This window comes from Epinephelus fuscoguttatus, linkage group LG1 (assembly GCF_011397635.1).
Source record: "Epinephelus fuscoguttatus linkage group LG1, E.fuscoguttatus.final_Chr_v1".
NCBI lineage: Eukaryota > Metazoa > Chordata > Actinopteri > Perciformes > Serranidae > Epinephelus > Epinephelus fuscoguttatus.
This window is the reverse complement of record NC_064752.1, coordinates 43,353,743-43,379,705: the sequence shown is the minus strand read 5'-3', so window position 1 is coordinate 43,379,705 and position 25,963 is coordinate 43,353,743. Positions and strand designations below refer to the sequence as shown.

The 25,963-nt window shown below is 41.6% G+C and overlaps 1 protein-coding gene across 6 annotated transcripts in view; it reads right to left on the bottom strand.

Moving 5' to 3' along the window:
• The window catches only part of itpr1b (inositol 1,4,5-trisphosphate receptor, type 1b), a 130,051-nt gene that overhangs the window by 84,265 nt on the left and 19,823 nt on the right, over positions 1 to 25,963 (bottom strand). For 5 of the 6 annotated variants that reach the window (XM_049581621.1, XM_049581651.1, XM_049581631.1 and 2 more), the window contains exons 4-21: positions 16,597 to 16,712; positions 16,313 to 16,399; positions 13,575 to 13,733; positions 12,284 to 12,382; positions 11,571 to 11,654; positions 11,157 to 11,303; positions 10,808 to 10,912; positions 10,512 to 10,556; positions 10,371 to 10,400; positions 9,665 to 9,816; positions 4,152 to 4,251; positions 3,906 to 4,066; positions 3,574 to 3,715; positions 3,326 to 3,484; positions 3,067 to 3,239; positions 1,616 to 1,735; positions 1,336 to 1,527; positions 96 to 347 (exon numbers count right to left, since the gene is read on the bottom strand). In XM_049581621.1, coding sequence (XP_049437578.1) covers positions 96 to 347; positions 1,336 to 1,527; positions 1,616 to 1,735; positions 3,067 to 3,239; positions 3,326 to 3,484; positions 3,574 to 3,715; positions 3,906 to 4,066; positions 4,152 to 4,251; positions 9,665 to 9,816; positions 10,371 to 10,400; positions 10,512 to 10,556; positions 10,808 to 10,912; positions 11,157 to 11,303; positions 11,571 to 11,654; positions 12,284 to 12,382; positions 13,575 to 13,733; positions 16,313 to 16,399; positions 16,597 to 16,712 — 2,323 coding nt within the window. The remainder of the gene's footprint in view (positions 1 to 95; positions 348 to 1,335; positions 1,528 to 1,615; positions 1,736 to 3,066; positions 3,240 to 3,325; positions 3,485 to 3,573; positions 3,716 to 3,905; positions 4,067 to 4,151; positions 4,252 to 9,664; positions 9,817 to 10,370; positions 10,401 to 10,511; positions 10,557 to 10,807; positions 10,913 to 11,156; positions 11,304 to 11,570; positions 11,655 to 12,283; positions 12,383 to 13,574; positions 13,734 to 16,312; positions 16,400 to 16,596; positions 16,713 to 25,963) is intronic. The other variant, XM_049581668.1, reaches the window with a different exon arrangement.

The window sequence follows — 25,963 nt, the reverse complement described above, 5'->3', positions numbered from 1 at the left end:
CTGGATAATTAGAGAAGAAACACACCTAACAGATGCTGGGACATCTTTGGAATGGCAGTACGAGACAATTGAAAGTATTCATGAGATGCACTCACTCATCAATGGCGATCTTAGAGGGAATCTCAGACCAGAGACGGGCGTATTTGACTGGTGTGACCTGCTCCTGAGGGTCACGGTCCACATGCATGTGCAGCATCAGGCGGCAGAAAGACGCTCGCAAGTCAAAGGGCAGGTCCTCATCAGACATACAGCGCAGGATCAAATCAACATCCAGCTGACCAGAGATCTTGTTGATGGCCAAGTACTGACGGTCCAGACACATTCGGGCAAAGAGATTCAACTGACACCTGTGAGTTTGGAATTATTAGCATTATGTCTTTATTTTAACAAAAATGTAGTTATTGTCACATTCAATATCCTTGTATATAACTTTCTAACTGTATGACATTTCTGTTTATAAAAAAATGTTTTGCAGTTAAATACTTAAAAATAAAGGCAGAAGATCATACTTTGGTTGCACACGTCATATTTTTTATGAACAAGCAATTCTTGAAATTCCTAGTTTATGACTGTTGGATACTGCATTACTGTGTATATGTTGTCATGTGCACAATAGGGTTGAGCACCATTTACATTTTAACTGATACTGGTACCAGTTCCGTAATTTGAAGCATTCATTAGCACAAGAATTTCTTTCGAGATAAATGAAGTTCTGTTGAACAGAATTGAATTAAAATGCAGTTCTGCTCCTCTTCTCCTTTTTAATTACCCACAGAGCTAATCCTCTGTCTCCGTCTGTCTGCTTGTGTGCGTTAATGCTGCCCATCTAGCATACTAGGCTGTTACTAAAATAATAAAGAAAAATAGACCAGACACTGAAACAAGTACAGAAGGTAGTCTCTGCAGCGATAGCTCTGGCTCACTGAGAAGCTGATGAAGTGACTGACGAAGCAGCTGACGGAGCTCCCTGGCCAGCTTCCTGACTTTGGGGAACTTCAGCCTCCTTTTTGAAGTTGAACCCCATGGCTCCATAGAGCTTCATTTCCTGCCATGGCCTGCTTCTTGGCTTTAGGGCGCTACCGCCTCCTGTCTGAGGTAGAACCTGGTGGCTCCATGGAACTCAGTTGCCAGTGTTGGAGCAACATGGCTGACTTCCAGGCTTCAGGGCACTTTCGCCTCTGGTCTAAACCCAGCGCTCAAACCCAGATGTGCTCTCAGGTACCAAAATTTGGCACAGGTGGATTGGTACTCGGTAGTAATGATGTAATTCGGTCAGTACACTGCAAAATACCAAGTTCAGCACCCAACCCTTGAGTATAATCAAAAGCATCTCACCTGTAGTAGCTGACCACCTCCTGGTCCTCCTTCTGGCCTTCCTTTGCATCCTGAGCCAACTCTCGAATGCTCTTACTGCGGATCTCCTTACAATTGTCTTTCCAGAACAGCCAGACCTCCTCTTCATCCTCTGCCTCCACTGGACTTTCTCCATTCGTCGGCGTCTCAATTTCAAACCTCGACAGGACCAATCTGGAGGACAGCATAAATGCTATTTCAAAACCTTCATTTCAGTTTAGCAAAAGATTTCTAATAATACATAAAAAAGTGGGAGACTTACTTGGTTTCTATGAGAATGTCAGCATTGGTAGGGTCCAGTACTGCATTGCAGATCAGCTCCTGTGTCACAGGGATGGACTTTTGCATGGACACGCAGAGATCTGAGAGGTAGTCCAGAAACCTGGGTAGAGATAACAATAGATTCATTTTTTTAATTATATTACATAGACAGTAGTTTATAGGGGACCTATTACACTTTTACATATTTTGTGTCTTAAATATAGTGTTACAATGAAGGATGTCTATATTAAACATGGCCAAAGTCTCAAATATTAAGATAAACATATGTATAAGTAATCCCTGTGAGCAAAAAAACCTCAGGCTTTTGACTGTTCTGAATACTCTTTTTTCAACAGTTTTTTCTACTTTGACTAAAGCATGACATCACAGTGTGCTGGACTTCTTTATATAGTCACCTGTCCTGGCACACTACTGCAGGTGTTTCCATTAAGTAGCCTACACTGCTACATGTAGTTACATGTAGCTACATGCTATCATCAGGGAAACATGTACTCTTTGTTGCTGATGCTGATGATGATCATACGTTAAATTCTGTCGTTAGTGCCGGTTGTGTTTAGAAGCTTTTATTGGGGATTTTCTTCAACTGTGAAAGTGCCACAATACACAGTCATTCCCCAGCTTAAAGTACACTACTAACGTACATGCAGCTACATGCTAGCATCAGGCAAACATGTAATCTTGGTTGCCTATGTTGTAAATTTCTCCTCATTTCGGTTGTATTTGGAAGCTTTTATTGGGGACTTTTCATGGTGAAAATTGCTGCTGTACACTGTTACAGTCATTGCCTGGCTGCAATGACAATGCAGAGATGCTGAGATACAGAGGACTCAGAAACGCCAACCAATCAGAGCAGACTGGGCTTTACAGGGAGGGGGAGCTTTAAGAGACAGAGGGTGAATGCAGATGCTCCAGCACAAACAGCACAAAGAAAATAACACTGGAACATTAAAGCATGTTAACATGCTCAAACAGAAATCTTAAATGCACAGTATGAACCTAAAAATGACAGTAGGTCCTCTTTAAGGGTTAAGTTATTGCATAGGCAATTTTTAGATTATATTACCAGCATATGCCAGCAAGTACAGGAAAAACTGATGCCCTTCTGTCAGTACTACAGTATAACAGTTGAAACTGTGAGGCTGTCCTTTGTCTGTACCTCTGAATCAGCCTGATTCACATATCATTAACAGCACTTGACAGGGCTTAAACATAACACAAGCACACACTAACAGTCAGCAAATTAGCTCCAGTGCCAAGGTCATGCACAAGCAGTTCCACTCATACTCCTCTGCACACATTTGAATTCATTAACATACATTTACATTCCTCAGGAGTCGTTATACAAACAAATCTGACCCAAACTGGCCGCAGCCACTTCTTCTCTGCCAGTTTATATACCAGCCAAAGCCTGTCCCTTCCTGTGAGCCTCACCTCGGCTCCCGGTTCTTCCTCACTAGGGTCACAAATGTGTCTATCTCGGCAGCAGTAATATGTTTCTCCAGCAGTTTGCGGTTGTTGTGGAGCAGAGCTGTTATTGTGTCTTCTGCCAGCACATCATATCCTATCTGCTTCTGCATGAAGCGGAATTGTTTGGCTATGTATTCCTGTAAAGACAAGGAAATGGGGGGTGATTACTGCAAAGAGAAGGCCATAGTGTCAGGGGTCAGAGTGGAGTTGTGTGTCCACCTACTTGGTTCTTCCTGTAATCCTGCTGGGAATGGCGTAACACTCTGTAGCAAAGCCTGCAAATGTGTCTAAACGGAGCATGACGCTGGTCTCCAAGCTCCTCCAGTCGTAGCATGGGACCATCTCCACTGTCTGTGAAAGGGGCTTGGAGAAGTTTGAAAATCTGGAATGGAAAGTTTAAATATGCAAAAATGTAGTTAATCATAGACTTTAAAATTAGTGCAGTTACTGTCTCTGAGGTTTAAGACCAACCTGCTTCAGGATATTCTGCTCTCTCATGAGTTTCTGTCTTTCTCTGTTGGGTTTGTTAACCATGATCTCCAAAACATCCTGCCCACTGTTGGGAATGTCCACCACAAAGAAAACTAGATCCTCCAGGAGCTTTGTCACAAACCTGAGGAGTGGACGTATATACAGTAAGTGTACAAGTTAAACAGACATCACAGGCCACTTTAAAGACAAAGTTCAGCAGTGAAATCTCAGTATCCCTACAGTAGATATTTACAAGTATATACATAGTAGCGCTATATAACATATTGTAATGTAATATTTTAAGTCCAGAGTTTATATACGCCTCTACATACCTTCTTTCATTTTGTGTAATGGTGCCCTTTTCAAGCTTGCCAGCGATGGATGCCAGCACTTTACTCGCATCATTGGCAAAGTCTAAATCACGCACTTCTGCTGGTGGCACTGGTACAATGGCAAAAGCTTCCTTGTCCTCTTTTACAGCTGATGTTCCAATCTGGAAAAATCAATTACTGTTAGTTTATCTTTTTAAGAAAACCTCAGCCGTGCTGTACATCCTGACCTGGCTGTCAGCTACTCACCCGTAACATAACAGGTTTCTCTTCCTCTTTGTCGATGGGGTTGTTGGTGCTGTGAACCCACGTGTTGGTGCACAGGTGTCTTAGCCTTACATACGAGCTCCTGAAAGGGACAGAGGAAATTTGTCTGTGATAATGAAAAAATTGAATAAAACTGCAGGGCACAATTTAAGGTGTCATATATTTACATTCCTACAACAACCTCAGTGTCCCTCTGGGGGTGGACCTGATTTGGAATTGCTTTAACTTTCGACTACTGGACATGCCTTGACCAGGATGTCCAAGAACCTACATTGTTCTTTAGTGGGTCACAATTTTATTTATTTATTTTTATTTTTTTTTTTTTTTTTTCAGAGCATTTTTAAACACTATTTACACCTGTGTTTGTGTGGGAGTAATCAGAAAAGAAATATAAGGAGGTTTAACAGGCTCATTAAGAAGGGGACCTCCATTGTAGGGTTGATATTGGATTTTCTTGAGGGCAGTATGCATTAGATACTCAACACAGGGTACATTTGTATGAATATATTTCAAAACTTTTCCATAATAATTAACCCAATTTCCAAGACTTTATTTAGGTATAAAACATGTAACTTTTGGCCTATATTGCAATCATAGGGCACAATAATGAGGCTCTTGCACCAGTGTGCTAAGACAGACACTGTAACTGGATTGGAATGGCCTTGTGTCTACACATACAGTAGACACAAAGTGGTAACGATATCTGGCCTAGCTACAGCTGGTGTGAAATATATGCAAAAGCTGGCAGTTTGTTGCAAAGTCATTTGGTTGTCTTGATGCTTTTCCCCTTTAGACCAGAGCCGATTCCAACATGTTGCCAACATCAAACGTTTTGATAAAGAACCTTCATCCAGTGAAGCTAGTGTCTGCCTCTCTCTTGAGCCATGTATTTTGTGATTTGAAAGCCATACATAATTAAACACACACTTCCCAGGCATCTGTAGATGAGCAAACTTCTAGTGTTTGCTAACATTAACTAACTAACTTTACTTGCTCAGCAGACATTGCTCCTGCCAACTGGCTGCATATCCCAATCATTTAGTTAGTTAGTTAGTTAGTTACTTTATTGTCTCCCTTGTTTTCCCTATGTTTACATATAACACAAGAGAAAAGCACATATCAACATAGAAACATAAGAAACAGCACCAGATGTCCACAATCCTTCCATCTCGCAACCCCACACACACAGACACACACACACACACACACACACACACAGATACAGTTTGTATCTATTCAACTTACAGTTTGGCACCCTGTACCTTTTTGCCTGAGGGCAACAACTCATATTCGCTGTGAAGGATGTGGTTTGGGTGACCAGCAATTTTGCGGCCTTGCCTCTTCACCGTCTCCTCAAATATCCCCTGGAGAGAGGATGGGGGTGGCATGCCGATAATTTTTCCTGCTCGTCCAATCAAATTCTGGAGTTGTGCTTTCAATTTAACAGGCAAGTTACCAAACCAAGTTGCGATATCATATCTGATGACTGATTCAATTGATGCCCTATAAAACAATAGCATAATTTCTTTATTGACACCATATAGCCTGAGCCTATGTAAAGAGTGCAGACGCTGATTAATTTTTGAGCATACATGCTCTACCTGATCTGTCCATCCAAGCTGACAGTCAAAGTACAGTCCTAAATATCTCAATGTGCTCACTTGTTCAACTTCCTCCTGGTTAATAAGCACAGGGCTGTGGTCGCCCACTGACCTGGGATCGAAGATCAACTCTTTTGTCTTCTTGACATTTAACAATAGGTTATGCTCCTCACACCACTTAAAAACATCCGTTAATTCTGATCTAAAGATTGATATATTATTATCATATATTTATGATGTAGTTACATGAATGCTGGCTTTGACAGTTATTTGTATTTAATCTAAACAAAAAGGCGGAACTTACACAGCCTTGTGGGGCCCCTGTACTTATTTCCAATGTATTAGAGAGGGTTGACTTGAACCTCACCCTTTGCTGTCTCTTAGTGAGAAATGCAGAGTACCATCTAATTGAGTAGTAGTAGTTACATTCTAACAGCTTTCTTAACATGATCTGAGGAAGAATCGTGTTAAATGTGGACTAGATTTTAAATCAGTAAACAGTAAGGAACAGATTTTGCATAACATGTTTTGGGATTTTTATGATCATATTTTCTGTTAATTCTGAACCTGTTCCAAGCATAGGAAAAAAGTTTTTCTAATTTTGTTACTTTTCCAGGAATTTCACAACCGTGGGAACCTTATCAATAAATTTACAGAGCACAATGATGCTCCAGATGAACCCTTTTCAATTTAGACACCCCATGAGCTTTCCCCTAGAGCCACACTCATGCCAAACTATAAACCCACACCATATCTTACAATCTAAAAGGACAACTGTCAAGAAATGTGACGAGCACTATTATGTTCTCAGGGGAATGAAAACTTTTGATTTTCTTGTCCCAAAAGCCCCATACTCAGAACAATAAATGTGCATAAATTTGATCAAGAGTTTCAAGGGGAAGAACACTTGCACTTCTATTTGAAGCTAACAGCTGGTAATATTTGTTCTGATGAGACTGATGAGGATATACTTTGATTGAACGGTCGATTACAGTCGGGGACTTTTTTGCAATGTCATTTCCCACTTCCTCTCCCTCACCATCTTGTGTCTGTATCTTGACTGTGACTAATCTAATAAAGCCAAAAGGCAAAAAAAAAAAGAAAGAAAAAAAAGACTGTCGTAAACATCAAATCAACACCTGTCAACAATGCCGTTTTGTTAAAATCTCCAGTAAGACGATAATATTGTTTGGAGTCCAGGTCTATTTAACCAGCAGCTGGTCTTCAGACAGTACCAGTCTTGGCAGGACTGGGTGTATTTATAAAGTACCACAAATACATACAGTAAGAATGGGCAGAAACATAATGACATCCATCTGTCTCCACCTAGAGGCTGAAATACAGTCACTAGTCATTTCTACACAAGTACAGTAACTACAACATGATAAACATCACTTTCACATACATTAGGGTGAGAAAATGCGTAAACACAGGCCAATAGTCTTCCACCATTTTCTACGGTCTCACAACTGAAGATAATATGGTCATAAAATTAAAACCTGTCTCAAACTGTGCCAGTAACAGCAGATTATGATCACAAAGACAGGAGTTATTGCACACTGCATTTGACATGTGCACCTAAAATATGCTAAGGTGGTACGTTGGTACATCACTTTCTATCCTTACGACTCAGAGGTAAAACAGGAGCAGGATATGTAAACAAACCTCCACAGTCGGGGAGAGACTGCTTACAATGACTACTTCAGCCAAGTGTGTGGCATTACAGATTAGCCAGTAGTGACCTGCACAGTATCATCTCTCCTCCATTAAGCACTAAACCTTTACACATAGTAAAGTCTGAGCCAACTACGTCTTTCATACCTGCCCCACATGTGTTAGCGTAGGTGTGAGTGTGTGTGTGTTGCATGTCAGGCCTTCAGGACAGACAGCAGACAGTAGCCATATTCCTGGCAGGTGTTACGTAAACGCCTACTGAGGCTAACAGGCTTACCTTTGTGTACCGGTTCTCCGAAGAATTAATTAATCCCCCCGGCTAAAGTTTGAGGGACAGGGTTATTTCAGGTAGATATGGGCGGAGCTAGCGGTAGTAGCCTGCAGCATGCAGGCACGCACCTGACTGTGTGACACAATGGAGGCTTTGACACAATGTGGAGAGCCTCTGTTTTTATCTAATATGCGGTGACAGGGACAAATGTACTATTGTAATTTTAGAACCATACATTCATCCCCACACAAGACTGTCAACAAGAATAGAGGAACAAAACAGAGGCTCAATACAAATGTACACCCTAAAAACACAGTTCAGAAACAACCTGCTTTTATCCATGAATACATGAAATATCACTTTTTATACTAGGTAACACTGTGACTTTTTTATCATTATCAAATATTTTTGATACATCAAATACATTAACTCAGTGTGACTCATTTTAAACTAAACTGGGAGTAAAGAGTATATTTCTGATTAAAGTTTTATCTGCCAGATGATGCGTTTATGTGTGAAAACAAAGTGTTTATGCAACATCTAGTTTGAGGTTTTGGCTCAGACATGTAACAATGGCCTTAGATGGCATTTTGAAATGTAGTTTTTCCCCTCCCGTGCCCACTGTCCATGCCTATTCTCAGCCTGATTACAATGGCTTCCTGTTTCATGCCACGCCGGGACTTTCCTTGTCCTCCTTGGCTAGTATTACACCATCCAAAGGTGATCAGGACATTGTCATTCACAAAAACACACACAAACACACACGCACACACATATTATAAGACAATATAGACTATAGACTGCTGTATAACTTGGAATTCTATTAGTAGCAATAGTAGCAGTACATGTTTTGACAAGACTGGTGAGGCTATAATTTGATAGAAATGGTCGATTATAGTAGGGGACATTTTTTTGCATACATTAATCCAACTGAGAAGCCACCAAAGTAATTAACTTTTGGTGTCTGTAAACAAAAATGAAAATCATACATGAGCACATCCTTCCTATCAGTGTCTCTTCCTGCGATCTGTGAGTCAGCTAAACACAGAAAACTGGGCAACTGTCTCTTAGTTGAATGTCCCGTCAATAAGTGACCAGAACAAACTGGTAGCCCAGACATAACAGAGCACACATAACAAAAAGTGTCCTTAGTTGCAAAACCAAACAAACTCTCATCACCTCAGAAACTGCCTTCCTAGCAATGTTCCAAATTCCCCTTCAACTGTACACATGAGTCAAGTGTTTACTACTGCCACTTTGATTTGTTGCAGTCCTGACATCACTGTGGTCTCTCTGATTAGACATTGTGGTGTTGAGATAATTGTCACTTCACACATTTTCCCCCCATAATTTCCAAATTCCCTGATGTTATTTTTTCCACTAATAGGCAGAGACATGGTTCCCCCTGAGAGGTTCTCTGACATATTAAATATCACATCGTATTTAACAGCCCTGAGCAATTTTACATAAGCAGGTAGCAGTCGGTGCACCCTGAGTTTGGAGAAGCAGATGTAACAATGTACTGCTGTGAATGGCGGGCAGCAACAAAATGTGTTTTATCCACCTGAAAAAAGTCTCACCTAAAAAATCTATAACAGCCACCAGGCTCGACTGACAAAAGAAGTAATCAAAACTTGCAGAACACAGAAGCTGCTGGTCTACTGCTGCCTAGATCAGTTTAGTCTGTGTTATTGTGTGACTTTGGTGAATTTGAACTAACCCCTTTTGTCTTTGTCACTACTCTTGCCTGATTCTCCAAAATAGGGGAGTGCTGCCTGACATCTACTTCATGTAATATACTGACTAAGGAAAAATACAACCAGACTTCAAGACATCTTTACTATACCTTTAAGTAATGTTGGCATATCTGAATGTTAGGTGCATTGTAATGAGTCTAAGCCCACCAGAAGAACTGCATGTTTGGTGCATGGGTATACTGTATATTATACCTGGGCACCATGGAGTCCCCCCCTCTCAGAGTGGTAGGGTCCAACTCAAAGATGGAGGAGATGTCCATGCCGTCAGGAACTGGCACCAAAGTGTACATGATCTTCTCCTGTGGAGCTCGCAGACGACCTCGTAAAGCTTCATTATCAGCATCCTGTTAGAGCAAGAAAACAGTCAGTGAGAGAGAGCAAAGTATTGGCTCCAAAATGCAGTGAAGTCCACAAAACACATAAAGCCACGCTATCAACCCTCAGCCGTGATGAGGCCAAGGAGGCATGTTTTCACTTTAACCTACAGGTCACCACTGAAGCAGATTTCACAGATTAGTCCTGACTCTTTCCTGGAGTAGTGCAAACCAGTGAAATATACTTTAGTCATCACTACGGATTGTTGGACCTTGCTGGCAGGTAGAACTACAAGTACACATAACATCCCTGTTTGGGTCAGTTTGGTTTGTGCAACACTGCCGCCTAATGGTGGTTTTCAGTGGGACATACACCAGCTGAGATGATGCCATGGTGACACCCTGTGGTGATCTACAGCTACTAAAATGAAGGCACACACAACCTAGATGAAAAAAGCATTGATGATTAAGGGTGCTAAGAGAGAAATTGAGCAACAAAGCAGCAAAGACAGCACGACACGTGCAGACCTGACAGTGATTTTTCTGCTGGGTTGCTGTGAACAATAAAGATTATATGACAGTACCTGGAAATTAAAGGGTGTAAAGTCCACCACCTAGAGCAGAGAGCAAAGATCCAGCACAGAATCAATCAGATTAGATCGATAAGAGCTGGGCAACCAGCGTGACGTTGCTAAGCACTCAGAGGAGAAGAGATCAAGTCTTACCGAGGACTGCTGCTCAGCACTCTCCTCCTCAAAGTCTTGATTCACCTGGGAAACACACCCACATGTCAAAATCATCCTCAGCATCACTCATTTCAAATTCAGGTCACTGCTCCAGAAATCTAATTTACCCTTGTGTCTACACCACATGGCTCTAGATCACCCATGTCACATGTCAGATCAGCTGATTAAATCTGGGCTTTATGCTACTGTGTTACTGTATGAAAGGAAACAGTATGCATAGGTACAGTATTTTAACCCTGTGAGATAGATACAAATGCAAAGAAGTTGACACACACCTCACCCATCTCAGCAGCCAAATAACACCCAGTGGCCAAGTGTTTAAACCTGAACAGGCTGTTCCAGTAGCCTGCACCTCCCCTGCATGGGTCATGGTGGACCACCTGGCAATGCAAGAGACATAAAAAAGAAAGCATTGATATGTGAAATTGTAACAAGGCTGCATTATTTGTGGTATGGTAATAAGATTATTTCTACTGCATTAAAGCAACATAAACAACTGTATGCCAACTCTCTTCCACAGCTGGGGCACTGTGCTTTTAAAACTAAGCTAGTTACGAGAGGGGCAATGGGAGACAAACAGCACAGAGTAAATTAGCTTTCATCTGGAGAACATGTTGTGCTAACCTCTACTTCCCACAGTGCTTTGCTGCTGGTGGCAGAAGTGGCAGACTGCCGGCCGGTTGTTCTAAGAAAAACATACTGCTTCTTCCTGTGGTCGTCACATGTGAGGAACTTCTCCTGCTCTGCATGGAACAACCGAACTACATCACCCTGCCATCACACACACACACACACACAGACAAAAACACACACATATACATGCACAGTTTATAACAGATAGAAATTAACATTTTTCCACACATGACAATATATTGTTGTCGTTTTTATTCTCTTGCAGATAATCAATTCATCTTAAAAACTCTGTGTCCAATGTTTGAAGATATGTCTGATTTATAGCCAGTTAATGAAAGTGTGTTTCACAAAGGTATTTCTGGAAATGGACTACTATAAGTAATACAGAAACATTGGAGTACCTACCCCTTTAAGTATTGTTTCTTTGTTGTCACTCCATTTCATGAACAGAACAACTTTCCAACTCGTGTTGCAATTTACAGAATTAACCTGACAGACAGAGGAGAGAAGTGAGTGAGAAAAAAAAAACAGAAATGCATGTCTTGTTATATAATACCAACTTTTAAACCTCAATTTCCTATTTCATTTTTAAAAGCAAATGTGGAATCTATCCAACCTCTTATTTATTGTACAAGAGGTCTTCTGATTTATCAGTTTGGCAGATTAACTGGCACCAAAAGGATGTTTTAATAACTATTGATATTGACTGCACTTGGCTCTGATAGTCGCGGATGGCTGCGCAGTCTCCAATAGTCACACAAAGACGTACATCACCGACTGGAGCCAAAGAGAGGAGGGTTGTGTTAAATGATCAGCGGGTACAGCTCCAGAAAAAGCAGGTCCCTTCTGCTGTGTGACTGTGAGATATTTTGTGGTTAATTTGATGTTTAGTTCAATGTGTATATATTCATTTAGGTGTTTATTACTTTGACATAGATGTTTAGTTGAACAGTTATCCAGTTTTTAATAATGTCAAAGATTGTTAATTTCTGACAGATTAATTTCTTAAAAAAAAAAAAAAAAAGAATTTGTAGGAGGTTGGATATTGGCCAGTTAATCAGCTATCAGCTGTTTTCTCTACAATACTGCACAGCCCTGAAAGGGAAGTGTTCATATACCTCATTGCATCCTGGGTTGTCTACTAGCTGGTGGCTGCTGGCATGTAGAGGCTGACCCGCATTCACAGGGTTAAGGACCACTTTATCTCCAATCACCACCTGTAAGAGCAATGTTTAAAAAATACATGGCTCATACTGCATTCAAATTCAGTTTAGATAAAACAAATAAAATCAACAGGAATGTGTTTCTGCTACTCAGGAACAAGACATGAGACCATGCAACATGGACTAGAATGTAGGTGTCCTTTAAATACAGACTCATTTGGTGAAGGGCAAGAGAAGATCTTGAAACAAGATGAAATACTGCTGCTCTGAGAGCCACTGTGTGGGATTGAGCGCTCCATTTAAATTCCAACCCAAAAGTAGGTTACTTCCCAGGATATCAGCCATCATTCTTCCAATTCCCTTTCTTCACAAGGTTAACATAACACCCAGCTAATGGGAGACCTGGAGACACTGGATCATGCTAGCCTCCAGGTGCGCACTAGGGGGAGTTGTGGACCGTACTGTGTGTGAAAGGACAGGATCAGACAGATAATCATTAAGGTGTAGCCCTGACCCTGAGCATCACTCTCTAACCAGAGGAATGTCAGCAGCAAGAGTCAATAAAAAGTTTTGGTCTGATCATCAGTAACTTATTTGTGTTTGCTCACACTGATGACTTCACATGTTTTCAGACAAGTTCAAGAAGATCCACAGTATGTTGGCAGGCAACTGAGAAAAATACCACCTTCTGAGAGTGTTTCAAACCTTACACTTGTTTTAGTTAAGGTGTACGGCGTAACAAGTTACGTCCATGACTACATGACTTTAATAACTCTATCAACTTCCATCAGCTAATATTAGAAACTTAACTGCCTCAGGGGAGCGCTGCTGCCATGAGAGGGTGTACTTTATTTTGCAATGGTGTTTGGATAGGTAGTGCATGTCAAGTGGCATTCATATGTTTGCCAGGATGCAAGGTTTCCTAGCAGAACATTGCATTGTCACAAGATGATTTATACTGTTGTCTTCACCTGTCAGCGATTTAATGTTGTGGCTGATCTGTGCATATAAATATATATATATCTTTTTAATTCCCTCTAAACAAAAGGAAGGGCACACTGCAGCCTGACCTGGTGCTCAGTTGGGGCTAATTGTCTTCTAATCTATAATTCTTTCTGTCTTATAAAACCAAGCTACACATGAGTTCATATTCTTCTGTTTTCAACTTGTGAAAAGTCTAAAAATACATCCTTAATTTCTCTTGCTGATCACAATTAACTAGAATCCTACACCCCGCTCTACCCACACTGTCTCCTAGGGACCGCAGCTTGTAGAAGGGCTGGATGTAGAACCAGGATCCCTCGTTTCCCGCTGAGTCCAGAGTCACTCTCATGGCATTCTTCTCCAGCAGTGCAGGTAGGCGCTTGTTCACTGTCAGGTATTTATTGCTTTTCAGGTGCAGCAACTGTTGGCATAACAGGAAACAGCGTTACACGATTGAAAGACAAGTAATCATTATCACTGACATAATGCAGACGGTGGAAACAATAAGAGGTTGGAGCAAAGACAAAAATATGTCAGTGTAGAACTACTTGACTCGAGGAAACACTTCACTGAAAATATGCATCTCCGGAACAGTTTGGTGTCTCTATTTGTTCTCAAAGTTATTCAAGCACTTGAAATATCTTGTTCTTAAATGCTTCTCATGACCTCTGTTGATTCACCCATTTAATCACCAGTTCCCACCCCTGTCAAAAATAATCTATTCCCAACTAGACTGGAATCATATAAGCTCTGCACATTATTGGGGCACACAGCCAACTTGACTAAATGCCAAACTTAATCTTAATATATGGTTTTAGAACCAGTGAATGTGCATCACAAAGTAGACCAATTGAAGCTTTGCTGCAAAATAATGATGCAACAATTGTGCAATTCCGGGCCACCAATACAGATGTTTAAAAGAACAATGTGGCCAACAGCCAGAGCCAATGTTTTGTTCTTGTCATTTATTCCCCTTTTGTGCTAGAGAAACAAAGAAATCCTCAATAAAAAAACATAACTGTTTTAAAATCATTCAGCACTTTACTACACAATCTTGAAAAAGCACAAATTCAATCGTTTAAGTAGGCTTGGGTGGTATTACAATACAATACAGGCGCTCCTCTCTTTACTAAACTCATCATATGCAGTGCACATCACGCACCACCAGAAGTCAGTCTCCAGTCTCTACTGGTGGAACAGGCACCTCGACTCAAAGTGGTGGGGATAATGTTACAGCACTGTAACGCCAGGGCCACACCGGACGCGTAAGCGCTGCGAATAGCCTCGAAGCAGCGAGAAGCAAAGCCAGTTTCCTTTCGGCACCCATGTTAACCGATTGTGTCATCCACACCGGCCATGCCGTGCAGCTCCGCGGCCGGCCCTGCAGCGATCGTTTTGGCGTCTGGTCTATTTTTTGCGCGACAGCATCCGGTCAATTTTCAGAATAAAACAAATTTCAAAGTAAAACACCCCGTTTGACAAATGCGACGTATATATGTGTGTGTGTGTGTGTGTGTGTGTGTGTGTGTGTGTGTTTATATACATATTAGTCAGTGGTATCTAAACAGAGCGCGAGAGAGATGAACACACACACTCACACCCACACCCACAAACACACACCCACAAGAAAGAGAGAGAGAGAGAGAGAGAGAGAGAGAGAGAGAGAGAGAGATACACAGAGTGGGCCGGCTATAGGGGGTGGGGGTTGGGGCACACACACGCAAACAGAGAGATACCCATGATGGAAAAACAGCCCCAAATGTGACAGAGACAACAGCTGGGAGTAGAAGCGCTTGTCGACCGGCGTGGAGAAATGTGCGTCTGATGTGAACGGGCTCGCAGCAGCACTTCGCAGCACTTCATTGGCAGTGTGGCCCTGGCGTAAAGGGGAAGTTGGGCAGTGTGAGGGTACCGACACATACAAAACTGCCATACACTGTATACCCTGGTGAAATTTCATGAAGGTAATATAAGGTATAAGAAGGTATGTAATATATAATTTCCTCTCTAATATGAATTTTATATTGCTGTAAAAACATCAACAAATTTCTCCTTCAAAAAGCTGTATTTATTCAAGTTTCTCACCAAAAACTACATTTTACAAGATTACGACTGAACCCATCATGATAACATCATGTAATTCACCTTGCCCAACAGTCATTTTTACTGAATAGAGCTTGAACAAATCATAACATAACTCACTGCAGTCTCCATTAGCTGTTAGTTTCTGTCACCTGCAGCTAACAGCTGACATTAAGTAGCTCTCCTCCTTAAACAAAGTTTTGTTGTTTTCATGGAAAAAAGGGTGTATCCCCTGACTCATTGATAAAGAGTTAACTGCTTCCCAAAGAAGGCATCCCAAGGAAGACCTCTGTTTGACCTAAACACGTTATCTATTTTCCCTGTGACAACGGGACAGCGGGTTGCCGTTACTCTTTTTTGCCTGTGCAAAATTGATGTGACACAACAGAATGGCTTCGGCTACTGCCATCAGTTAATGTGTTTTTGCTGCTAATGGCGGTCAACAAGGCAAATGTTTGGCTGATGTTCTGTGAATATATTGGTGCATCCCAAATGAAAAAAAGGCAAGTGCACCTCTTTGTATTAGTTAATTGTGAAAAATAATTTCCTATGGCAAACCAGGAACCAATTAGCACTCATTATTACTAGTATGACAGTTCACTGCAACTACAACATCCAACACTGCATGTACTGTCTCCCTTGTACACATCACTGAGTAGGAATGCATGACCATTCTTGGTTTCAGATGATCTCATACCTGTGTGCAAACTATTTCAGGGCAATATGCAGAGCGAGTTAAGACATTACAATAGACAACTTTACAGCACACCTTTGTGCTGTAGCAGTTATTTAAAACTGCTCTCCGATTACAACATAATTACAGTCAACATTATCAAGCACACAGTGTCATATATAGTGCTAAACGTTGCTGCAGATCTATTAACCGAAGCACCTTATCTCATAGGTTCCTGAACACACCTGAATGACATTTCCATACTGGATGACTGTTCCCAGCAGCTTGCGGTTTTCAGACTCATTCTGCTTCTTCTCCAGGTCAGCAGCATGCTGAAACACAGAGCAGGGAGCACAGATGCTCAAGCAGAAACAGAAGGCGTTTAATACTATTTCTGGAAAGAATGATGCTACAAACGCATTTCTCATAAATACAAGGCTGTAGCTTAATGTCACTGCTACACCAATCCATTATTTTCACCATGACAAAAGTCAAAGAGCAGACAAACTGAGGTAAAGAGGACACTTACATGGAGTTTGGTGAGGAGGACTGTGTCAGTAGTGCTGTTGCCTCCAGGTTTTGCCGCCTTCCAGAACTGTTTCTGTGCTGAGTATCTGTTCATGGGACACAGTTTGAAAAGGCAGTCTGTGGAAAGAAGACAAGAGAAAAACCAAACCTCATCATTTACTGTTCTGAACAAAATACCAGACTGCCTGACCTCATGTTAAAGAAACGCAACTCAAAAGACTATAGCAACATTTTGGGAAAATCGGTCCACCGGTAATATTAGTCATATAGTAAATGTGTAATCTGTAAGTATAAAACACCTTCTACAAACATAAAATAACATTAATAAACAAAACTGCAAAAACAAAAACAAATTCCACCAATACAAACATATCTGTAAATACATTCATGGAATACTTCACCCACAAAATGACCATTTGTAAACCAATAAGTCATGCAGTGTTACTTTCAATTCCTAAAGAAAACGTTTTTCGTGCATGCCTCCATGGAAAACATGTTGATATATTAATTGATTGGGGGCCAATAAATGACAACAAAAAAACGATATGAAAACATCCGTTTACAAACTCTCAGCCTCTCTTCAGCCCGGCCTTGTAGAGCAAGTAAAAAGAGCGTAGATAAGTTTCACTTTCAGTTCAGTTTTAAATAGTAAGGTTTTAGCACTCCGCAGCTCTACTCTGGTATGTTCACATTTGGCAGAATGTAATTAATATTTCCCTTATTAATGATGAATTATTTTACCCACCTGCAACCCATTTGTGCATCACTGTGTGTTAGCAAAGTGAACACATGTTGTGAGCCTGTCTATGTAGTCTCGTCTTACTATCTGAATAATGTGCCCTTTAAATAACAGGAAAATACTCTGCCATTGACTTCATACAAGATATCTGTCAATGGTACAATCACTTTCTGCTCCCTAACAATAGCAATGAGCCTGACCAGTCATCATTTTAAAGCCTACATGCCCATGGGCACACAGATGGGAACAAGTACAGCAGCTACTTACAACATGAGTGTGCTAGCAGTTAAAATAAAAACTTCATCTGTCTAAAACTAGCAATGATAGTTGCGCTGCACTGTGTGTGGGTTTGCACCAGATGTAAGATAGGGCCTTTAGTCCTCCTGGTTCACCTGCTCAGCTGCCGAGTAATAATATATTGATTTACAATATTTGGGGGAAAGAATCTCTGCTAACCTTAAAGTGCGATAGGTGTGTTGGCAATCTTGTAAAGATGAAGAACTCACTGTCTTGCTTACTGTAATACTTTTTTTTTTTTTTGTAATATTTTTGCTTTAGGGGGCGGCACGGTGGTGTGGTGGTTAGCACTCTCGCCTCACAGCAAGAGGGTTGCTGGTTCGATCCCGGGCGTGGGAGCCCTTCTGTGTGGAGTTTGCATGTTCTCCCTGTGTCAGCGTGGGTTCTCTCCGGGCACTCCGGCTTCCTCCCACAGTCCAAAGACATGCAGATTGGGGACTAGGTTAATTGATAACTCTAAATTGTCCGTAGGTGTGAATGTGAGCGTGAATGGTTGTTTGTCTCTATGTGTCAGCCCTGCGATAGTCTGGCGACCTGTCCAGGGTGTACCCTGCCTCTCGCCCGATGTAAGCTGGGATAGGCTCCAGCCCCCCCGCGACCCTCAAGAGAATGAAGCGGTTAGAAGATGAATGAATTTTTGCTTTAAAGACAGGACAGTTGATGAGGGGGGGGGGGGAGACAGAGAGAAAGATATTTAATTTGTTAATGAAATCTAATTTGTCCTTGTGTAGCTTTACTTCCTCTGTTTAAACTGGAAGTAAACACTGTAGGAAACTGTACTACTAAACATCACTATGTAGAACTTGAATATCTTAAAACTGTGTCCTTAATTAGTCGCCAATGTATTCATACATATACAGTAAAGGTAAGTATATGCAAACTGGTACAGGGAACCTGATGAGCTAAAATCAGGGTTAAAAATAGCTACTGTGGCTGCCTCCATCTGAAATGTGGCCAACACAAGAGTCTCCAGAGTTTAGCCATCATGGGCCATGAAGTGGAGGACAGGAAGAGAGGAGGCCAAGGACCAACAGAGAAAATGGGGCACTGGGAGAACATCTGTCTGACAGGGATGAGGAATTGGGGTTATGGAGAAAAAAAGAAGATAAAGTGGGACGTATGTAAATTTCATGGGCAGGAAAGTATTTGGCAGAGAGGACGTTTATAGCACAAGGCTGGTAAGTGAATAATGCAGGTAAATTAATGTATTTGTTAAACTGTCAGCTAACAAATGCAGCTCTGTATTATGCATTCATTATTTTTGTTGTAGTCGTCCACAGTATAACTTGGTTTAAACTGCTAAACCAACTTTACAAAGACAAATCCAATCTTCTTCTGACACCAAACTCACAGCCATTACAACACACCTGGTACACATATAACTGAGTAGACCAGCCTGTAGGTACAGAAGTTAAGGACTGTGACTGAATCTGAACAACTGAATCACCCTCTGTTTAATAAAGAGTAAACTACTTACTGTCCTTTGTTTTATGTTTAATGTGGAATTAATACTCTGTATGTTGACTTTTCATACCATGGCTGTTTCATGCCATGGTATGAATACTACTTTTACCCTACAAGCCCACAGTCTAATGTGATGCATTTTATGGTTGTGAAATTGCAGTTGTGACTCTACACTTGTCAGTGAGGACAGGTTTCCCATATCGGGAGTAGTGAAGGAGTGAACAATGGTTCTTTCTCAGAGAAAACATTTTGACTTGTCATAGCAGCAAAGCACAGGTGTCACTAATAACACCAACGATGGCTCTGTTCTATTCAAGTGTCCCAGTGAGAGTGACAGTGAGCCAGCATGCTCAATACAGGAACCTGAAACTGAAGCAGCTAAATGGAATTCAGACATCTGACACCCGATTATTTACACCTGTACTTTTCCTACTGTGACAAGTAAAAATGTCTGTTATGAAAAGGGTTTATAGAGTGATTTTAGACACAGCCACAGTTTATAAATCATTTTCTGGACACTTGAGACCCAACTGTCCTGCAGAGAGCCTCACTGTAACAACTCAAATTCATACCCCAGCGGCATGGGACACAGTGGGCTGGTGGCCAGCAGAAGTGCTGGGTCTAACCTGTGTAACGGCAGCAACAGAAAGTTTGCTAATCCAGCGGGGAGTCAGGGCATTCTGGGATCAGACGCCTGACGACCCCCATTAACTACCACCACAGATATGACTTAATTCTTTGGGAAACACTGTTATGTGTCATCACAGGAAAATCTGCTCTAATAACATTAACAATGGTTCCATTCCACTTAAGAGTCAGTGAGCAATACCAGTGAGCAGGGCAGGAATTTCATGAGGGCCATGACCCTCGTGCCCTCCTCATTTGGCCCTGTGCCCTTGAAAAAAATATCTGCCCTAAGGCCGCGGTGGCCTTGATGCCCCGCCCACACTGCCCCAAGTGATTTTCTGGTTTTCTCCTCTGCCTCTTTCCTGTCAACACTGCTTTGATACCTGCGTCTATTGAGAAAAAAATAATGTGATGACATTCTGGAGTCATTGGGCAACATCAAATGAGACGATGCGTACATCACCAGTGGGGGGGTTTGATTCGAGCCTGGCATGAACCGCTTGGACGGGCTGTAACGACAGTTTGACACCAGTCTAACGCCCTGTCAGGGATCAGTACCAAGACCCGGTATCAAACAACCCAAGGCAAGTTTAATCAACACCGTAATAATAGTAAGCTCTGCTATTATCTGCGTTACTTTTTAAAGTTTGGGTTTCATGTATCATCATTCTGCAGCCTCTCTCCTGCTCTCTGCATGTCACCCCTCACAGCGCGCTCACACACACAGACACACAAACTCAACAGCAGAGAGGCCGTGGTGCAGATGAAGGGAATATAACTTCAAGATTACTCTAGTTGACGACAACTATGCTTGTTACTGTGAGTAACTGCAATAAAACCTCTACCAGCCAAGCCAATACTTGTGATACATGTGATCAGCATGTAGAAAGCCTATTTCAATCTGCTTGGTCTGCAGTCTCTCATTCACCGCTATTATGATTTATGATCGCGATCGACACAAGCACATCGCACTCGCGGCGCTAACAGCAAGGTGTTAAAGACAAACTAAAATGAAAGCTGTCTGTTTGTAGGCTAACACTTTATCTGAAGATGTACCTGAGGCAGCCGACCTGCAGACAGTGAGTGTCCTCAGTAGAGGAGGGACAGAGAGCAGGATGAATGACTGATACTGATGTTTGTCTTCATCCTGAGAAAACGTGACTTTCTTCACTCAGTATTGTGATGTTAGGAGGTATATTTATATTCCAATGAGATATTACTGGGTTTTAAATTGTGACTCTGTTGTTGTAAACATAACTGTTGCTGCCATGGACTGTATAAAACTATAACCTGTGTAGCTGACCTATAAGGAAAACATCAGGAGGTGAGGTGTGTGCATGTGTGTGTGGAGGAGAGGAGAGAGGGAGATGCTGGTCGAGAGATAGTGTGTGTGTGTGTTATTAGATACTGTTAATGTCACTTATTATGCTTCTGTGCATTGATAGCTCTCTTTTAGTCTGTTTCTGCATCATGTTGAGGAGGGCCATGCCTGTGTGTATAAATATATATATGTATGCAAAAAAAAAAAAAGTGGATCGGTTGCTCGCTGCTAAAAATGTGGCCCACCAACATGATCAGGTTTTGAAATGCGGCCCAGTTGAAACAGTATTTGAATAGCTCTGCAGTAGTTTGTTTGTTTGTTAGCTATCTAACAACACATCAAAAATAACTGTAAGCCAGTCTTGTTCAGTGAATCAGTTTATCATGTACACTCAAAAAATATTTAGACCTTATATTTAAGATTGTTTGCTTATAAATACATAAACCTGGTTGTTCTATATTTAAAACACATTGGGTTTAGTGCTATTAAATAAATCAAATTATTACTTATTATACTCAATATTATTACTTGAGCTCATTTTATTTATTCATTTCACAGATAGTTATACATCCTTAGTCCTTAAATTCATTATGGACGTGGACTTAAAATCATTGTTTTACTGTATGGCCTCGCTGCCCTGGCTTTTGGCCTTTGTGCCCTCAAAAAATTGACAACGTGAAAGGCCATGTGGCACTGTCCCTAAAATGACGAAATTCCAGGCCTGCCAGTGAGTCAGTGTCACACAAAGAATGGCAGGGTTTTGTGACAAATAAACAGAGGGCAGTCATCACTGATGGTATTAGTTACACCTGTATATGACAAGTCTGATCGTCTGCTATGAAAAAGCTCTACTGGTATGAGAAAATGTTATACTTTAGAACAGAGATTGTCCCACAAATAATAAACAAACCTCTCCACCTCAGAAATACTTAACTGAAGAATACAAGCTTTAGAGTTTGAATCTGACTACTAACAGTAGTCTTCAGAGACAGTTTAAAGTTTGTCGTTTGTTCCTTCACAGTGAACAGAGACAGTGGTAATCTTGGACTCAAAGCAGTAACACATAATTTCAACTGGGCTTTCACAGTTTAAAAAAGGCAAAACATTCCTGCACCATAATTCACCTTCCCACTTTGTAACAATATGCTTCATATGTTCCAAACAGTCATATGCTCACAAAATTATGACCAAACAACACTGCTTCTATGTTAATCCTCAGGCACCCACAAGAGGGCACGTGTTGTTTTGCACATGTAAGACCAGAGTGTCTTTTACTAAAAACAATTTCCTGATTATTCTGAAAAGTCCACAAAACCTGATGTCAATGGTTGTCATTAGAACCACTTAATATAAGAGAAATATCCTTATCTTGTATTTTATGTGTATTGTATTATTAAGTAAGTATTGCTTAAAAACATCTTGAAGTTTACATCCTGCACTAAATCAGCATAAAAATCATACACAGCACTCCTGCAAAGTTCCCAAGACACAATACAAACACAGTCTGAAACACAATCAAGATGCAGTACACAGCACAACTGACAATGTGCATCCTAATCCAACATGTGTCTGTCTATTCATTCATTCATTCATTCATCTTCTAACCGCTTCATCCTCTTGAGGGTCGCGGGGGGGGGCTGGAGCCTATCCCAGCTGACATCGGGCGAGAGGCAGGGTACAGGTCGCCAGACAACAGACAACCATTCACACTCACATTCACACCTATGGACAATTTAGAGTTATCAATTAACCTAGTCGCCAATCTGCATGTCTTTGGACTGTGGGAGGAAGCCGGAGTGCCCGGAGAGAACCCACGCTGACACGGGGAGAACATGCAAACTCCGCACAGAAGGGCTCCCACATCCGGGATCGAACCGGCAACCCTCTTGCTGTGAGGCGAGAGTGCTAACCACCACACCACCGTGCCGCCCACATGTGTCTATATTATTTTTATATTATTTACAATGGAACAGTAATATAACTTTGGCTTGATGTTGCCACACATTTACCAAATGGAACATGTGTGACAACATCAAGCCAAAGTTATATTACTGCCCACTAAGTGATGATTTTATTTTGCACACAGAGATGTGTAAAGGTCTCCTCCACTCTTTGTGGATACATGTAGACAAACTAATCTTTACCAAAGCATCAGCATGCAAACAACCTGTGTTTGAGTATATAAAAATATACACACACACACACACACACACATATACACTGCAATCTATGTATAACCACTCAGATCAGAGAGACATAAGAAAGGTGAGATATGCTGTTCTACAGCTCCCTGTGATATAGCCATCCATTATCTTACACTTATCCGGGGCCAGGCTGCAGGGACCGCAGGCAAAGCATTCCAAATGTCCCTCTCCCAAGGAACACTTTCCAGCTCCTCCTGGGGGATACCGGGGTGTTCCCAGGCCAGATGAGATATGTAATCCATCCAGCATGTTCTGGGTCGACCTCAGAGCCTCCTACCAGATGGACATGCCCAGAAAACCTTGAATGGACAGTAAGCAAGAAGCATCCAGACCACAAGCCCGAACCACCCCAACCGGCCCCTTTCGATGTGAAGGAGCAGCAGTTCTACTCCGAGCTCCCTCTGGATGTCAGAGCTTTTCTCACCCTATCTCTAAGGCTGAGCCCTGCCACCCTCATTTAGCTATCCATTATATAATTCTTTCCGTCAGTACCCAAAGTTCATGATAATAGATGAGGGTTTGGGTGTAGATGGACCGGTAAATCAAGAGCAGACTGGAACCTTGCCTGCAGCAGCTCTAAAGCTGCACCTATTAACCTGTCAGTCTCATGCTTCATTTTATCCTCTCCTGAACAAGATACCTTTGCTTGAGGCAATAACTCAATCCCAACCCAGGAGGAGCAATCCACCTTTTTCTGGCCTTGGAGGTATTGACTCTCAGCTCAGCATCTTCACACTCGACTGCAAGCCACCCCAGTGTGTGCTTGAGGTTACAGACTGATGAAGCCAACAGAACCACATCATTTGCAAAATGCAGAGACACATGGGACACTATCCTCCCCCAGCTGTGTCTTGAGATCCTCCATGAATATCACAAACAGAATCTGTGACAAGACCAGCACCCATTGAAAACCTGTTTGACTTTGTGGTGAGTATACAGACACAGCGTTTACTTTGGTTATGCAAGGACAGCATGGCTTGTAGCATCGGCCCGGGTAACCCCGACAGGACTCCATGGGGTACATGGTCATAAACCTTTTCAAAGTCCACAAAGCACATGTAAACTGGATGGACAAACTCCCATGACCCCTCCAGCACCCCCACAAAAGTGAAGAGCCGCAACCTGTGGTGGAGTTAGACATGTCCTCATATTACCTATAAATCATTTGAATGCTGACTTTACTCATCAATGATCTGTAATTTAAGTGTCAATGTCTAAATGTGCCATAATATGTAATGTGGAAACTATGTTATAATACTATTTTCATTACAATAATAATCAACACAACCAAATAACAGAAACAGTGCAACATGTTGCACCATGCATTTTACTTTTTTTGAGGGGTTGCATATCTGAAGTAGTATAAGTTCTCCTTTTGCTTTTGCATAGTCATGGGTGACTTGTCAAAAGCACATTTAGCTTATTCTGGGTGCCTCTGCTGTTACTGCTGTTTTATAGTGTGAAGCCACAGTTTGAATATGATTTGAATAGCTCAGTTAGAAACAGACAAGTGAAGCTGCTCTTTGCATGCCCAAAAGGAAAGGCAGTGTGCTGTTTAAATCCATAAAACAGTATAACCTATCTGCTGTTCACCCAATCTACAGAACTCTTGCCAGTATAGAAAACTGGCACATAGGCCTCTAAATACATGATGTCAGTACAGCTAGCAGCAGCTAACAGTGAGTAACAGCTTGCATTCGTACCTTTAGTGCCTCAGTCTTGGTAGAACATGTATGATATGGTCATCCTGGTATCCTGGCATTTATTAGCAACACATCTGGAACCTCAGCCCAAAAAAAAATGATTTAGGGGATGGTTGGCTCTATTGTTGGGTACCTTATCTGATGACTGGTGCTACTCTGTGGGTACGTCCCAATTCCCTTAAAATTACTGCTAACCACCTTACCTAGCCACCTTACCTAACTGTTTAGTCCCCCCCACTTAGGAAAACATGCAAGGAGTCAGGAGTTAGGAGTGAGGAGCGAGGATTGCTGATTAAGAGACATGAGACGGCCCAAGTCACATTATATTTCCTGATCAAAGCCGTAACCCCCACCCCCCACCGTCATGACTTTGGTCATACACTTTTGCATGTATTACCATTGTTACTCAGTCATTTACCGAAGTTTGTCGCAATTAAAGAACAGTCTGTAGCCCTGCCACTGTCACTGTGATGAGCATCATTATCATTATTATTATCATCATCATTATTATCACTATTATTAAATCCACTCGCCATCATTCAACAAGTCAGCTGCTGAGTGAATAAGACATATCAGACCCGTCAGTCTACCTCAATCAATTCAGTTTTATTTATAAAGCCCAATATCACAAATCACAATTTGCCTCACAGGGCTTTACAGCATACGACATCCCTCTGTCCTTAGGACCCTCACAGCGGATCAGGAAAAACTCCCCCCAAAAAAACCCCTTTAACGGGGAAAAAAAAACGGTAGAAACCTCAGGAAGAGCAACTGAGGAGGGATCCCTCTTCCAGGACGGACAGACGTGCAATAGATGTCGTACAGAACAGATCAGCATAATAAATTAACAGTAATCCGTATGACACAATGAGACAGAAAGAGAGACAGAGAGAGAGAGAAACAGAGAGAGAGACACAGAGAGAGAGAGGGATGTAGGACAGACGGTAATGACAGTAGCTTACAACAGCATTAATGAAAGTAATAATATTAATTAATATTAATATTAATATTAA